The sequence below is a fragment of the Saccostrea cucullata genome, unplaced genomic scaffold (genome assembly GCF_032062105.1).
Source record: "Saccostrea cucullata isolate Sc308-1 unplaced genomic scaffold, CSIRO_AGI_Scuc_v1 ctg11437, whole genome shotgun sequence".
Taxonomy (NCBI): domain Eukaryota; kingdom Metazoa; phylum Mollusca; class Bivalvia; order Ostreida; family Ostreidae; genus Saccostrea; species Saccostrea cuccullata.
In genome coordinates this window covers 5,114-21,490 of record NW_026923135.1, presented here as the reverse complement: position 1 = coordinate 21,490, position 16,377 = coordinate 5,114, and the positions used below count along the sequence as shown (strand labels likewise).

At 32.1% G+C, this 16,377-nt stretch overlaps 1 protein-coding gene across 1 annotated transcript; it reads right to left on the bottom strand.

The window, feature by feature from the left end:
* Window positions 1-28: 28 nt before the first annotated feature.
* Window positions 29-5,079, bottom strand: LOC134263264 (uncharacterized; the record flags this gene model as incomplete). The annotated part of the gene is made up of 2 exons (XM_062745592.1): window positions 4,936-5,079; window positions 29-362 (listed from the first exon to the last, which is right to left on the bottom strand). Coding segments are annotated over exons 1-2 (478 nt in total), but the record flags the coding sequence as incomplete, so codon positions are not given.
* Between the last annotated feature and the right edge of the window lie 11,298 nt (window positions 5,080-16,377).

Genomic DNA, 16,377 nt, shown 5'->3' with positions numbered 1-16,377 from the left:
TCAATGAATGGAGTGACATGAGATGTACCTTCCCCAAAATTGACAACCAGTCCATCTGAAAGACCAGAGGCACAGAGCGAAAGAAAATCTTGATTTGTAAGAAAAATTTCAGTAGGATTATATTTTTCAAAAAGGGCTTCTAACAGCTTGTCTTTGTCTGGACATTCTGCCGCAATAATAATTTTGCATTTTGAAGTATCTAATGCCATCCTTTTTAGCAGTACTTCATCCAAGACCTTGAACAAGGCATCGGGATCTGTGATGATTTTCTTTTTGACTGGGTAAATAATGTCGAAGGCCACGGGTTTTTTCTCCTCAGCTTCTTCTCCAATCAGAGTTTGGCTTATTGGATTAAGCAAAGACTGCAAGTAAACCAAATGAAAATACATCAAATTATAAAATACATTATCTACATACATGTACTTATAACAAATGTTTTGATAATAGCAATTTAATTTTAAAGTAAGCAAAAGACCATGTTTTAACCCGAAGCATTGCTGTCAAATCTCTCCTACCTAGCCTTGTTTTGCGACAAATAAGCAGAGTCAAATATTTTTCCTAATTCATTCGCATATTCTTTTCCTCTGTCTCAATATTAAATGGATAACAAAAAAGTAAACTCTTTCATATATTTTTATTTCAAAACCTTGTATTATTAGATTCATTGAGTTACCTGAAAAATAAAAAAAAATAGGGACAAGATATTTTCTGGGAAGATTTAAAACCAATTTAGGTTATTTTGATATCTTATCAAGGACTTGAGTGTGATAAAATAAATAGGTTCCTGTACTCCTGCTTTCAAAATGGATGCTTGTGGATATCTGCTCCATTGCATTTTAAAATGTTGTATAATGTAATGTTTTTAAATAACTACCAGAAAATTTTTAGTTTAATGTAATGTATAGGGATGTTGCTTTGTGATTCGCAGAACTTTTTGATAAGATCTTTTCAACTGAAGTCGGTCCGTGTAGGCGCTTTACGATTAAGAGCCTTCACTTCACAATCGCGCTTGAATGAGTGCTTAGCATAGGCGTAAAGAGGCCTTTCACAAAGGTACGAAAACAAATCAGAAAGAATGGATAATATGTTTGTGTGTTTTTATAACAATTGCAAGATACGTTTCACATGTTTGACGTTAAGGTATTGCCATCTTCAAAATTTTACGAGTTCAAGTAGATTTTCACTGAAAATAGGGTAAATTTACAAATAATAGCAAGAAACGTATAAGATGCCATACTTTTTTTATGAAGTAAGGCAAAATTAAATAGAAGTGTATGTTAACATTGAAAACTGTTTATTTTTATTGAGCAGTATTAGTCTTTAGGGAAGACAGTAACTTTTACTGTTGAATGTTGACTTGGACATTTAAACAAGTATCCTGTATGAAGGTACAGGATTGACAAAAGATACGAAAACCTTTCTAGTTGAAATGGGTTTGGTGTTAGGGGGCTAACATTAGAAGGCCGGGAGTTGAGGGAAGGGTGGTTGTCTTCGACAACTTATATGTGCATTGAAATTGCCGATTTTTTCGTTTAAGTAAATTTTGAGCTATTTATTTTTAAAAAGCTTCCATACACCGCCCTAGTGTAAGAGTAAGTCGTCAACTGTCAAAGTCTGCGCTTCTCTGAAAGGATTTTTATGAAGAGACTTATTTTTACATTTTTACAGTTTGTCTCTGTTTAAATTGTACAAGTCAGTCGTATCGTCAATTTAAAAAGTATATCCTTTCATTAAAAACCCAAAATTCCGTTATAAACTTTTGGTAAAAACTGAATACAATACATAGTCCTAAAAGTGCCGAAATACATGTAACTGCTACTTTACAAAATAAGTACTAGCATTGTGAAAATCAGGGAAAGAATTTTTTAATAGTATGTACAATACTAGAGAAAATGTATTCGAGAAAATGCAGAAATACTTTAGGTGATGCTGCCATTGACATGATTTTTAAATATTGTATAACTGATTAAATAAAGTAAATATACTCAAGGAATCATTGTGTCGTTAGATGAGAAAGCCAGGTCCTCAATGATAGTTAGAAACTAGAAATGATTTGCAAAAAGGGATCACTATACACCCCCACTTTCTGATCGTGGGGTATAAAAATGTATAAGTGGATAATGAAATCAATTAGAATAACTCCAATATATTTTAATGTATACTTACATATTAAAACATGAACAAGCTGTACCCCCTCCCCGTCCATTTTTCAACATACAGAAACACAAATGTTTAAAACATTTATACGCTTGGGAAAAAAATTGTAAACATCTAGTTATTTGTTAAAGTATCTACATGCTGTAGGTACTTAACCCAGGTATTTTTAAGTACCTGTATAACATCCCTGTATAACAAAAGTAAATTATAAAATCTTTTGTCAATTGAGCAAATTACCGTGATTTTTTAAAAGAAATTTTATAGTAGTGAATACTCTTAAAGGTACTTGGACACAGATTTGAAGTTAATATTTTCTCATTTTTTTCTGTATTATATCACGAATTATATATTTTAATAAAGTAAGAATAAAATTAAATTTGTGAGAGTGCAAGGATATGTCAATCAAACCCGCCGAAAAATGTGAAATTTCAATATCTTTTAAATGAAATAAGATTTTTAATTAATTTTTGTGTGAAATGCTATTAAAATATATAAGTCGTAATATTATGGAGTAAATAATAACTTCAAATCTGTGTCCAAGTACCTTTAAGGGTACCTTTAATTCAACAATACATCAATAAAGTCGTGTGAATGATTCATGGAAAAATGTTGTGGTCATATTGCAAACAAAATGTACCCTATTTATATAATAGTGTTGCATTATGCATGTACTATGCCGAAATAGTAGGCAGGGTTTGACACATGGTGCACGAGCCGGAGGCGAATGCACTATGTGTCAAACCCTGCCTACTATTTAGGCATAGTACATGCATAATGCAACACTATTGTTATTATTATGCTGACTGTTGTAATTATTAATGCGGCAATTCATTTGACTTTTTCCTGAAAATATCGGTGCTAACACAGCGCGCTTGCAAGAACTCATTCAAAATCTTCATGCTAAAATTGGTTGCATGCTTAGTTATTCTGGTTACGAGTATTTTCTCTAAATAAGTCGGGATTTTCCGTCCCAAAGCAACTCACCTTTATTTTCTGTTTTGTTATTATATTGTTGTTTGTTTGCAGACGTCGATTCTCATTGATAATTTTTTTTTACATCCTTCAATCAAGCGTCATATAAAAAAGCGTTTTAATGACCCTATGAAATCAGTTCATCAACGATCTGTGTGTAATTAGTTTGAAACTTTGTTGTATACATTAATCTAAGGTCCCTTAGAATAATATATACAGTGGACCCTCATTTATCCGGACGCTTTGGTTCCCAGTCAATTTGTCCGGATATGTGAAGCATCCGGATATCTGAATCACCAGTTAAACAAGACAGAATAACATTTTAAAATTTCGTTCCGATGAAAAATCGTCCGGATATTGAAGCATCCGGATATCTGGCGTCCGGATATCTGAAGGTCCACTGTAACTGTTTTCAAATAATATTTGTCTATTTTTTCCTCTTTGTGTCAATTGTATAAATTAAGTTTATATATTTAATAAAATTCCTCTAATCAGTGATCGTCTCTGTGGCGTAATCGATAAGGCATCGGGCTGACAATCTCCTGGTCGTGAGATCGATCCCGGCGAATGCATTGAAGAATTTTATTCTGTAAATAAGGGCGTGCATTATTTCGGCATAGTATGCTTACGCTATATAAATCCTTAGACCACTATGCGAGAATAGTAGGGTATGGGCTATATAGAGACAAACTGACAGGAAGCATAATAATAAAAAATAATTCAGTGTTTTGCATAAAAAAAATTCAAAGATCGTAGATTTGATTGATTGAAATAACAGTTAGAGAAAATTTATGTTGTTATGTTTTCTGATCGTAATATAGCTCTAACTGTGTCAAATTGTTTTATACATTGTCGCGGGCATAAAATTAATATTTACACTATGTCGGGGCCAAAATAAACACATTCACGTACGTAAAACATAAAACAGTTTTTCTGCACTACATTTATTGGATAGTTCTTTGAAAAATAAATCTCCATTTTGGGCAGATGCGCTTAATTGATTTAACATATCATATTTATATAACATACAACTTGAAACACGACACTTTGTCGCAGAATGAACACCATTGAGTACCTCTATTTTTACTTTTTGGTCAAACACAGTTTTCTGGTTTCCAAAGCAAGACATAGACACTGCTATTCATTTTATAATATTGAAGGTCCTAGAGCAGAACTTGGACTTTGGCATTTTAATGATATGATAGGCGCGGTATCATTTAGTGAGCTCGGTGCTCACGGTAATTCTAGTTATTGTTTTATTGTTGTTATTTTTAGTGAAAATACTTCTTTTTTTCAACTTGTGTCCAAAATTATTTAATGCATAAAAACAATACAAACAAGATGTGTTTGTGAAACACTATGCGCCCCTCGGCAACAAAGTTCAAAAATCTATTTTTAGCATATTGGTCACAGTCAAGGTCACATGGTCATTGGCCTTGGTGTTGTTTGAAAGAACTTTAATATATTGGTCGAGTATGTATACCAGATATGAATTCCCTATCTCCTATTGTTCAAACTTTATGGCAAAAAGTGGATAAAGCTATTTTTAGCATATAGGTAACAGTCAAGGTCACAAGATCATTGACCTTGCCGTCGTTTGAAAGGACTTTATTCGTGGAGTATGTTACCAAATATGAAGTCTCTATCTCGTATGGTTCAAAAGTTATGGCGACGGTTAAATTTGATAACAGACAGACAGAAAAACAGATAAACAGACAAACAGATAAACAGAATAAAAGACAAACAGACGGGACAAAAACAATATACGCCCTGGATCTATCGATCCGGGCGCTTAAAAATACATACTGGTTTTGATACTGCAATAACGTTTGGAATCTCCACTATTGGACCTTCCTCCCCAGAAAAACCGGCACTGATATTTTGTGATCCAACATCGATTACTACCGTTTTTACTGTGTCTTTATCGCGGTCATCCATGGCTGTAGACATTTCATCAGTTTAATGTAATGTAGACGCTTGGCTTGTTTGATCAAAAAGTTAAGGCTTATATACCCTTATTTGTTAAATACGGTTACACTTTTCAGCCTTAAATTATCTCAATATATATAACATCGTTTATACTAGAGATTTAGTGATTCTGTTGACCTGTTTTGCTTTTATATTAATTGTAACAATTGTTTGTTGCCATTTTATTAGGTAAAATGAATAGTTTTAAAGCGTCTCATGTAGTGGTTCGAAAAACCAAAACCACATTATTTTTGTTATAATTTAAGACAATTTTTAGCATATATTGTTTTAAAGTGCTTGTTGTGCTTTTTAAAAGAATTTTATTTGTGTAGCATGATCCTTGAAACTCATTTTTCTTTTCTTTTTTTTTTTTTACTTAAATAATTCTTATATTGATATCGCTGTAGTCAAAGATTCATGATATCTGTACCCTTAAGTCTTAGTTAGTTCCGTTATAATTATAATGATTCATGAATAGCCTTCTAATGTGTCGGTTTTCGGATGTAGTCAAACAATTAATTTGCGTGATTATAAACATACACTCCGAAATTGTTTTTGAAAAATTTTACCAGGCAGGCCAGTGGCTTGAAAAACATCATAGAGCCATTGATAGGATTGTTATTCCTGAACTGAAAATACATATGATTTAGGAAATACGTGTGATCGATGCCCCGTCTATTTCTCCTTCCTGTGTGTCTGTATCCCACCTTGTGTATGACTTTTTTCAAACAACGCTCATCGGTTAACCGGTACTTTATGTAGAAATTAAAGTATTTTACTATTTATCAAAAGAGTAATTAAAGATCTTTTAGTACAGTAAAATGTCCATGACAAGGAATAAAGGCTATAAATATTAATATCTAAAATCAACCTCAAATTAAACATTTTGTGAAATATTTTACAACTATTTTAACGTTATATTTCTTAAAAGATTGGTGACCTGGACTCCCACTGATATTTCGGAGGGTTTTCCATCATTTCGGGGACTGTGTTTGTTCTGCTCTTATTTTTGTATTGTTTATTGGACATTTTACATTTTATGCTGTTCGCTATAGAACATATATATTTCATCGGTTTATCACAGGAAGAAATTCACCTTCAGTAGACTGAAACGTCCATGAAAGGGAAGGAAAAGTTGCTTTATGACACAACTTTTCTTTTTCGTCAACTTTGTGTTAGCCTTTATGACACAACTTTTCTTTTTCGTCAACTTTGTGTTAGCCTTCAGTCAACCTTCAGTTATTTGAATGACAGACGAGTGTTTTCATGTGATTTTTTAAATAAACATTCAAGAAAGTTACACAATCAATAAAGCATATCTACACATCGATTATTTCCAAATTCTAAGTTAGAATTATATGGGCATTTTTGACTGTTTTTTAAATAATTTAAATCATGTTTGACTGTCCGTACAAAGTATGATTTATCAGTTCACGTATCTAAGTACTTATGGTCAAAGTCAAAACAATATATTAATAACTGTCAGCAAATTTTATCATTGGTTCGAAGAAATCTATAAGCAGAATTTTCTATGTAATAATCACATGCAGCAAGTAAACGTGTCTGACAAAATATAGATAAAAGAGAATTTGTTGTACCATAAAGAGACATTTTTTATCTGTGTCATCATATAATAAAATAAATATACTGATTAAAAAATGCTGACTCGTTGTCATTTGACATGTGTTAATCCGAAGTTTAATCAGATAAAATCACTCGGAAATCTTTAAGTAATTAGTAAACGCAGCGTACTATTAAAAATATTTCTTAAATATAATGGGCAGTATTGCATGTATAAGTTTCCGCAGCTTCGAGCTTGATATAATGTTGTTCATAATGTTAACTGTAAAATCTTTTTTTTATTCTCATTTTAAAAGATTGTGTTTTGTGCAATTATGACATATCGAAGTCTGGAACGGTTGTAAAGTTTTTTAAGTGAAAATAAAGTGGTTGTGTTATCCCCTTTCTCAATATATTTATCTCATGTTGTTGAGATGGGGTTAGCTTGTAAAAAAAAAGCTTGGCTTAAAAGTACAATGTAGGGATAGCAGGCTTAACATGACTTCTATGAAAGGTTTTATTTAATTTTTAACTTAATTACCGTAAATCCGGGGTTTTTTTTCGCGCTGATCTATTTTTCGCATTTTTGGCGATAGTTTTATTCTCAAAATATAAAACACGCAGAAATTATGTTAGCTATAATGTGACATCAAACATTAACATTTAAAACTCAAAAATTTTTCTTTTCTGAATTTGGGTACTTTTAGAGAAATGAGAACATGACAGTTGAAATAAATTACACTGTAATATTAAACGGTATCTTATAAACGGAAAAAAAATCATTGATTAATAAGATAGTATACAAAGCATCTGATAATTTGTTCTTAAAATATCCCCACATTAAGAAAAAGGGCAGGTCAACTGATATAGTTTCAGAAAATGTATCTAAAAAAGGAAATTTAGTAATTTTGAGTTCTTCAAGAGTAAATAAAAAAAAAATCCGTGGAAAATTTTCAAATCTTATGCATATATGCATATTTTTATACGTTATTAGTGTCATATTAAGAGGCTTTTCATGATACTTTTAGCTACATGTTATCAAAAATAGATTTCTGTTTTTTTAAAAAAAAAAACATTATATTAAATTTCGGCAAAGTTAAAGATGACTCCGCTTGTGAATTATTAAGTGAGCTGTAAAAACAAAATGTTTATTAATGTAAGAACCTGAGAACCACTTGCTGAAGGGGACAATTGTTGAACGGAATTTCCTTTTCTATTTATGACATAATGATATGTTTCTGCATATGAGGGAAAATGAGGGTTTTATGTTAATTGAAAGGTAGAGGAAAAGGGAAAATGTATAAATGTTTATAATGCTTTCTGCAATATAACAAAGAAATGAACATGTGCAACTACAAGTATTTACAAAATATTGAGGGTGGATTATAATTTCTTTTTATAGCAGCAATGGTCTACATTAGATAAATTATCAAGAATTATTTAGAAAATCTAAATTCTTACACCCTTTTCAAGCAATGATGAGTAGAAAAACGTAAACCAGCTATCGGAAACATAGAATGACTGATAAGTACTGTTAACCCTTTAATGAAATAATCAATAGCTGAAGGGGGTTCCCATTTCCCTTTATAGCAACAAAAGCATATAATTATACATATGTCCCAGCATTTGAAAAAATGAAAATTTCGTCCATATTTCGAAGATACGAGGGCTGTTCAATAAATGATGTCCTGAACTGTATGACATACAATACAGATATCATATGACATTAAACTTGATTTTCTCTTATTATTGAATCTTTAATGAATTTATAACAGCTAATGTGACCACTTTTCATCACATAGTTTCATCGTGAGAGGCTGGGAAACAAGGGCTATTCGAGACACTGCATTGCAAATGAATGGAAAAGAATCAGTAAACTAGAGTGAAAATAAAAGCATCATTAAAGCTGCTGTAAAACTTGTTAAAAATCCCAAAGAAATATTCACTGAAATGTGTGACATTTACAGCAACTTATGCCTGTTTAATTGACAAATGAGCAGGTGGATTTCAATGATAAAAATTTTTATAATAGGCATCAAAAATGGGTACCGCCCTTGCCAACAAAAAATATGACAACTTATGTAATGTTTTTCAAATTTCAACAAATACTATTTGATGATGTAGGACTGGAGGAGTCTATAAAGCAATTTTTTGCAAAAAAAGTCGAAAGGTTTATTAGAGGAAGGACCTAGAATCAGGAATCCACTACATTAAATTTCTTCATGACAGCGTCCAAACCCGCACGTCTCGAAGAGTAAAGGGGTTTTCGGAATAAACAGAAAGTTAATGTTTCTTCACATTAACAATATTCGCCAGATCTTTGACCTTTTGACTTGTTTCTATTTCTAAACTTGAAAAAACACCTTTCAGAAGGAAGAAACAAGTCCAGGAAATCATTGGATCTGCCATTTTCCAGTATATTATGGGTCATACCCAAAAATGAGTTCTAAAAACAACCAGAAACTGGATAAAAAATGTTACGGACATGTGTTTTAATTAAAAGAGATTAATAAGTTAAATCATGAAGACTCGATCATTGAAAAGCGTCTTTTGCTTCTTTTCGAGTAACGAGGACATTATTTATTGAACAGTCCTCGTATATAGGAGATGTTTAGAAATAAGTAATTTCCGTTCAAATGGCTCTAGAAATCGGATTCTTAAAGAACAGCAGTTGAAGAAGGATTATCATGAATGGAGATAACGACCAGTATTCAACATCAACAGTATTCACGATGAAATATCTATCAAAATCAGGATTGGTTTCACGCCAAATGAAATACAAAACTGTATCTGCAGATCTTTAAACTCTTTTAGTAATCTTTCTGCAAAACATCTTCGACATCGAAATATACGTAGGCTAATTGAAAAATTTGCATTCTAAAAGGTGGCATTAAACAAATACAGGTTTACCAATTCAAACAATTACATTTTAAAAAAACATTCAATTTTCTACGTTGCAAAATGTACTTATCTTATTTCAAAAAGTACTTACAGTAAATGAAATTTCAATGTTCAAGGGAAGACAAACACAAAATTGAACACAACGCGCAGATTGGAGTTTACACAAAACATTATTTAATGTTTCATAAGATTTTAGCAATAATGGTATTTTCTTGATTTTCTTTTGTTAGTTATTTTGTTTTAGATCTTGAATCCAGAAAAATAGGTATAATAAGAGCGTAGTCTTATGAGTATTCTGAGTCCAAACTTTGTTGTTTTTCTTCAGAGATACTACCATATGCCCAGTAGTGTTATCCCACGTGCTCTTTTGGTCTGTTATCACAGCACCAGCAACCGCCTTGCCATCCACATACATTTCGATTAATGCTGTTCCCCCTTTTACTGTAAGGAACGACCAGTTAAAAGAATAGACACCATCCTCAGGAGCAGTAAATATACCGGTTTTAGGATTTTATCCATTGCCAATATTGGTGAGAACCGTTCCGTATTTTAACCAGTTTGGGGACATGGGCTTGTAGAAATGCATGGAATGCAACCGGCTGGTTGAAAGAATTCTCTTGAATCCATGAACCTGTATTATACAAAAAAGAACTTTACAAATAATCTAGTTGGGAGACAGTTCTAATTCTAAAATTATTACCAACTACTCAAGACAGACCGAATATTCTTTGTAAATTATATGTGTTTTTAAGCTTTTGTTAAGATTCTTCTCATGTTTGTTGTATCAGAGATTATTGAAATTGTCATGAATTCAGGTAGAGAAAATAACTTTATTATGTTATCAGTAAAATTAAATTTGGATTGTTATCTGTTATTAGAAGCAAGGTCAGGCCAAGTTCATTTTCTTTTCCTTTGATATTAAGAATAGAAAATTACCGTTGCCAATATTGCCGATATTGTTGAGAACCTACTTCTATTTCAAACGATTAAATGTTTTTTTTTTACTTAAAAAAAGATATTACTATGTAGGGTCTAGTAGATAATATTACTAAATGGACAAAAATGAATATTAATTTTGATAATAATTTAGTTCTTTATTTATATTTTTTTTCGCTTTTTATATTTATTTCATTTCTTATTTTCACATATGGTAAAGAAGTCATTTAAAGATATAGAATGGTACGATAAACCAAAAAAAAAAAATGCTGGTTAACTAAGAGAGAAAAACACTTACCAGATTTTTAACTCAAACCCATAGTAACGAGGGTTGTAAAGTATGTGGACAAGCTAATATTTGAATAAAATTAGTGTCATCAATATTTATTATAAGTAATTTTATAAACCTTATCTAAATATAAATTAAAAATATGTAATTTTTCTAATTAATTTTTAAATGAATAATTGAAATTATGTCTTCATTGGGATGGTGACCCGGAGAAAGATAAAGTTTTAGTTTAAAAAATATAATCACTTTATACGTTTTATTTGTATATTGTAAAATTCTGCAGACTTTGGATGGCTTTTATATAATGAGCTTGACAAAAGTTTGAACATCAATCCTGCTACATTTGAATTTGCAAATATTCGAAATGGCTGATAAATCGAGGTTATAATCTATTAAGATGAAATCTTCATTGTTCTAAAAGGGGTCGTTTTTTAGAGAAGGTAGAGCAGAAAGCAATGAAAGCATATATTGGAAGCTTTTAAAGCTAGCAAAGTTGTAGATTGTCAGAAAAATAATATTAATTTGATATATTTTATCTATTTGATCTCTTATTAATTTTACTTACATTTATAATTTTCTTCAAGTCTATAATAGTGTTTAGAAAATGAACATACGCAATTGTTTTGTAGTAGTTTTGTGAAGCAGAAAAAGATATTTTTTCAAACGCTTGCAAGCCGCCAAAGATATCCCCCTGCTTAATTTCAAACACAGTTCAACATTCTATTTCAAATTGTACAATTGTGGTGAGGAAAGAAAAATGACTTTTTAAATCCGTAATATCTTAATATTTTAAAAAAATCTACGCAAAATACTTTGGATATATCATACAGAAGACAAATATCACTCCTTAAGAGATAAATTAAAATTAGGACGTTTCATCTAAAATACAAGTAGTTCTACTTAAAAACTATTAATGTATTGTCTTCTTGAAAAATATGGTAACATATTTTACCCGAGACAGATTCTTTTTGGCATTTTGGTCCCCACTGCATTTGGACACATACATTTTTGCAATCCATCACATTTTTTTTTATGAAATCCTTTGATTTTCGTGTCTCTGCTATGATGATGAACGTTATGTGGAACAGGAACACAATCAGAAATAAATTCATCTTGGTATGATTTTTCAAATAAAATAAAACTTTCCTCTTGTTTTTTACCCTAAATATAAAAAAAAAACACAATTTAATGATGAAGCAGAAAACACAAAGAATTTTCCTTTTTTCATCATTTTTTGTTCAATATAAACAAAAAAGAACTACATGCCCGCTGTTATACTTCCATGTTAGCTACATTTATATTTATAGAGTGTAGAATTTCATATGTCGGCGTACATGCCATTAAAGGGAAACTGATACCGCACGTCCATTAAATTATCTCATACAAGAACACGTTAGTTCCAGAACGGAAACATGATGGACGGTCTCGGAAAAATAAAAACTTTGAGCATAATTATGTAATTCTTTCCATCAATTATTTGATTGCCATGCTATGTACGTTCATCACGCGTCGGCCACCAAAATACAAAACCGAGGCTGACCTGACAAACTTGCGTCCTTCACTACGAGAAAATGGCGAAGTGAGGCGAAGGTCATCCAGCGTGGACGCGCTCTCTCGCAACCGTGCCAACGATAACAGACGTTTGGATATCGGCGTGGTCAGCTACATCGAAAATCCCTAACAAATCATTTATAAGAGGATACAGCAATTTTGCTGAAGGCTATATACACGATATCGAACATTTTTTTTTTTTACAATTTTAAATGGACTATCGGACACCATACTTAAAATGCTTATGAGATGATACAAAACCTCGCTTACACAGTTACATATAGCAAGGTGGACGTAAACACCACTGGTGATTTGGAATCTATCGCTAAACTGTGATTAATTAAAAGGGGTCTGTATGTCAAAACTCAATGAAATTAAAGGAATTCAAAATATAATCAAAATTAAAAGTATCTTTTTTCAGATGCTTCAGTGAGGGATTTTATATCCACAAAACCGATGAAATCTGTGTCAGGCACGTGAAAAACTTGCATGGAAGTCGGGGCCTTAGTCTCGCCGTATTTTAATAATCCACTCTTTCCGTACAGATGGATCCTTTGGAAAGGAGTGGAAGGATGTTGCTGTATCCCAATGACTGTCCTCGTTAAAAGGCGGCATACAACAATAAGCCGCGGAGCCTGTTTTCGCATGGCCGTCCATTTTCAGCGCCTGCTCGCACATGTTTCACAATGGATTTTTTCGTCTGTGAACTTTGGGGAAATTAGCTTGGTAGGATAGCTACTCGCTTTTTCTACTGTAATGCTAAATTGGCAAAGAGAAACAATACCGATTAAAGTTGAATGATGTTTATTGTAGAGTCACAAGATAGAAAGTGTATTTTATAAAAGTTGTTAAACAGAAAAAATCATAATAAACAAATATAAGTAATTATCGAAATTAACAATGTGAAATAGTTAAATAACTTTTGAAACGACCTGTAGCGAAAATCGCTATTACAAAGTTTGACTACAAAACAGAAACTAAAGATTGATCGTTTACGTGAAATCATTCATATAGTTATAGCTTTAAATTCTCTGAATTCTAAAACTTTAATGTAACACATGTGCCTTTTGTCAGGTCAGCCTCGTTATCGCTGATAAACGCGTTCTAAAGAGTTATCGATTTAAGACTTTTGGCCCCATTCGTCCCCTAAATTGTGTGACCAGCTCCATTTTTCTGGATTTTACCTAATAGCCCTTTGGATTTTGAACACTTTTTGTTCAACACCTTTTTAGAGATTCTTTTTCGTTTTCGAGTTATTTGCAAAAGAAACTAGATGCTGTCATGAGACAGTAATACCCGCACTAAGGTGTTTGCCTCTATATGCACACTCCTTCAAATTGGGCTTTACAAAGGAAAAAGTCAATATAATTCAATAATTTACACAATACATGTATTCATCAAATTAAGCATAATATGCTCAGGTGACCATGCCAACCATGGGCTCGATCTTATAGGTAATTCATATAGTCGGAAATTAAACAACAAATTTTAATTAATGATGTAAATAAGGTTTGATAAAGGGGGATATAAATTTCTGGCCCATAATTAGAACTTTTTGAATCTATTTTCTCATATAAATCAACAACAAATAATATTCAAATTGGTGTAAAGCGTTTTCGATGAATTTTTCAAAATATGCAAACATTTTTTCCCCATCAACACACTCACACAAACACACTCTATCTGCCTGTTTTTGGAAATAGGCCTAGATGTCAAAGTTAAGATAAAACATCTTTTGTAAATGATAATTTTAAATTTGTTCTTGTACTATACATGTATCTGAACACCTGCATCACACTGGGCTTGCGTCACATACTCAACTTAAGTACTAGTTTTACCATTATCAATTTTAGAATGTACTGCATGTGCAGTGTAGTGTACACATCATTGCATGTATGTCAATAGGAATCATTTCATTGTGTGTTAATTGGATTATATTTCATGAAGTTGACAGGACCTATGACAGTCGGTTAGTACAAGTTTTGGTATAGGTTTGGATAAAATAGTCTGAGATGCAAATGGTTAGGCTAAAGTTTAAAGGATAAAAGGTCATCCGATGTTACAATAGACGGATTTCACATTCTGAAGAGTTATCCCCCGTTATCAACTTTACATTCCGTTACATGTACAAGATCAAGAATTTTTTTCCTGGGAGGGAGGGGGGATTTCCAGACCAGAATTTCCTAAGAAGCAAAAAAAAAAAAAAGAAGTTACGGTGGGATGTGTTTTCTAGGGTGGAGAGCATCCAAAGTCATTTTTATTTGCTTCAGTATATATTATAGTCCTGCAAATTCCGGGGGGTGGGGACGATCTCCCAATCCACTCCCTGTCCCTGTAATGACAAATGATCATGTGACTCCGAAATAGTAGAAAAAGATTTCCATTTTACCATGCATAATTTTGTTTCTTGTGTTATTATGTTATGTAAATTTAATGGTATAAATATTATGAACCCCTGGAGGTCATCCCCACTCTCCTAACGAACTAGAAATGTTCACTATATGACTGCATTAAATTAAATGAAAGTGCATCAGTGATAAGATTGCTTGACATTTTACTGTCAATTTGTGTCAACCTATTTGTATATATTAACATTTTTTAAATGTAAAACAAGTAGTAGTTTGCATACATGAACAAACATGGGTCTGGAAAGGGGTGAGGGGAAGGATTGAGTTAATATCTCTTTGCGTCTGAATGGTTGAACAGTCCTAGAATGAATGTTGACCTCAAATCTGACTTGTCCTCATTAATTACATGTAAGTGGTGGTGTCTCTATATGAGTGAAAAATTCCTGATAGGGATGTTTAACAACAACAAAAAATGACATAAAAACACAATATTGATTTGCGTTAAGAAATATGCAGGGGATTTTTTCCATCATAAATCTTCTTCTCAAGAACGGCAAGGGCATTATTGTCCCCCGTTTCTGGGAAAGGGAGGGGGCATTATATCTCATTTGTCTGTCAGTCTGCCCATCTTATTGCCAGTATGTGCATCTGTCACGATAAATTTACACTTGGTCATAACTTTTGAATGATAAGAGATAGGGCTTTCACATTTCACATGTACATTACCACAAAACTTTCTAAATATACATGCACTATGATTTTTTAACCTAAGTGAGACCTTGACCTTAAAGTTTTACCTCCTTTCCAAAAAATAACATTTTACATTGATCATTTTGAAAGAGAAAAGATAGGGCATTCAAATTATACATGTATATTACATGCGATAAGACTTTTCTAAATATATCGTGATTTTTGACTCTGTGACCTTGACCTAGAAGTTTAATCTACTTTTCAAAAATATATTATATATTTAACTTTTGATTGGAAAGAGATAGGACTTTCGTATTTGATATGTACATTACCTGCAACAAAATATTTCAGAGCATGCTATGATTATTTTCGCAGCACAGTTAAGGTTACAAAAAAGAAGCGGGGCCTAATTTGTATGGGAAACTTGACTATGACATCATACACAATATACATCATACAGCATTTCTTTAAAATACCACAAAATGAGTTTATCTGATAAATCTACCAGTAAGAAATCATTAAACAACATAAAAACTTACTACAGCGTGTCGTTTTGTCGTTTGTTAAATCCCACATAACAAGTTATAAACAAATCACGGATCGCAATACACTTGTCAATATGACGTCATTCTCTATAAACAATGTGGTCGATGTCATGTGTTATAGAAATTTGCTAATTAATTACCATTGCTGATACATGATTAGAAGAACAATTAATATTATTTTGACGAAAAGGCAGAAAAAAAACTATTTTGATTATGCATCATTGCCTTTTTCAAACATACCGTATAGCCGGTTTTCTTGGAGGTTGTAAAATTTGGCGTTTTGTTTGCTCAAAGGTATGCCAATAATTTTAGCTTAATTTATTTTAGCGGACACAGAGTTTCAGCTCTTTGCAGATGAACACTAAGAAAGGTATTGACTATTTTAGCGATTAAAATTTTAGCGGACTAACGTCAAAACGCCAAAATAAGTTAAAAATAGCACCCCGCTAAGATAACCCGC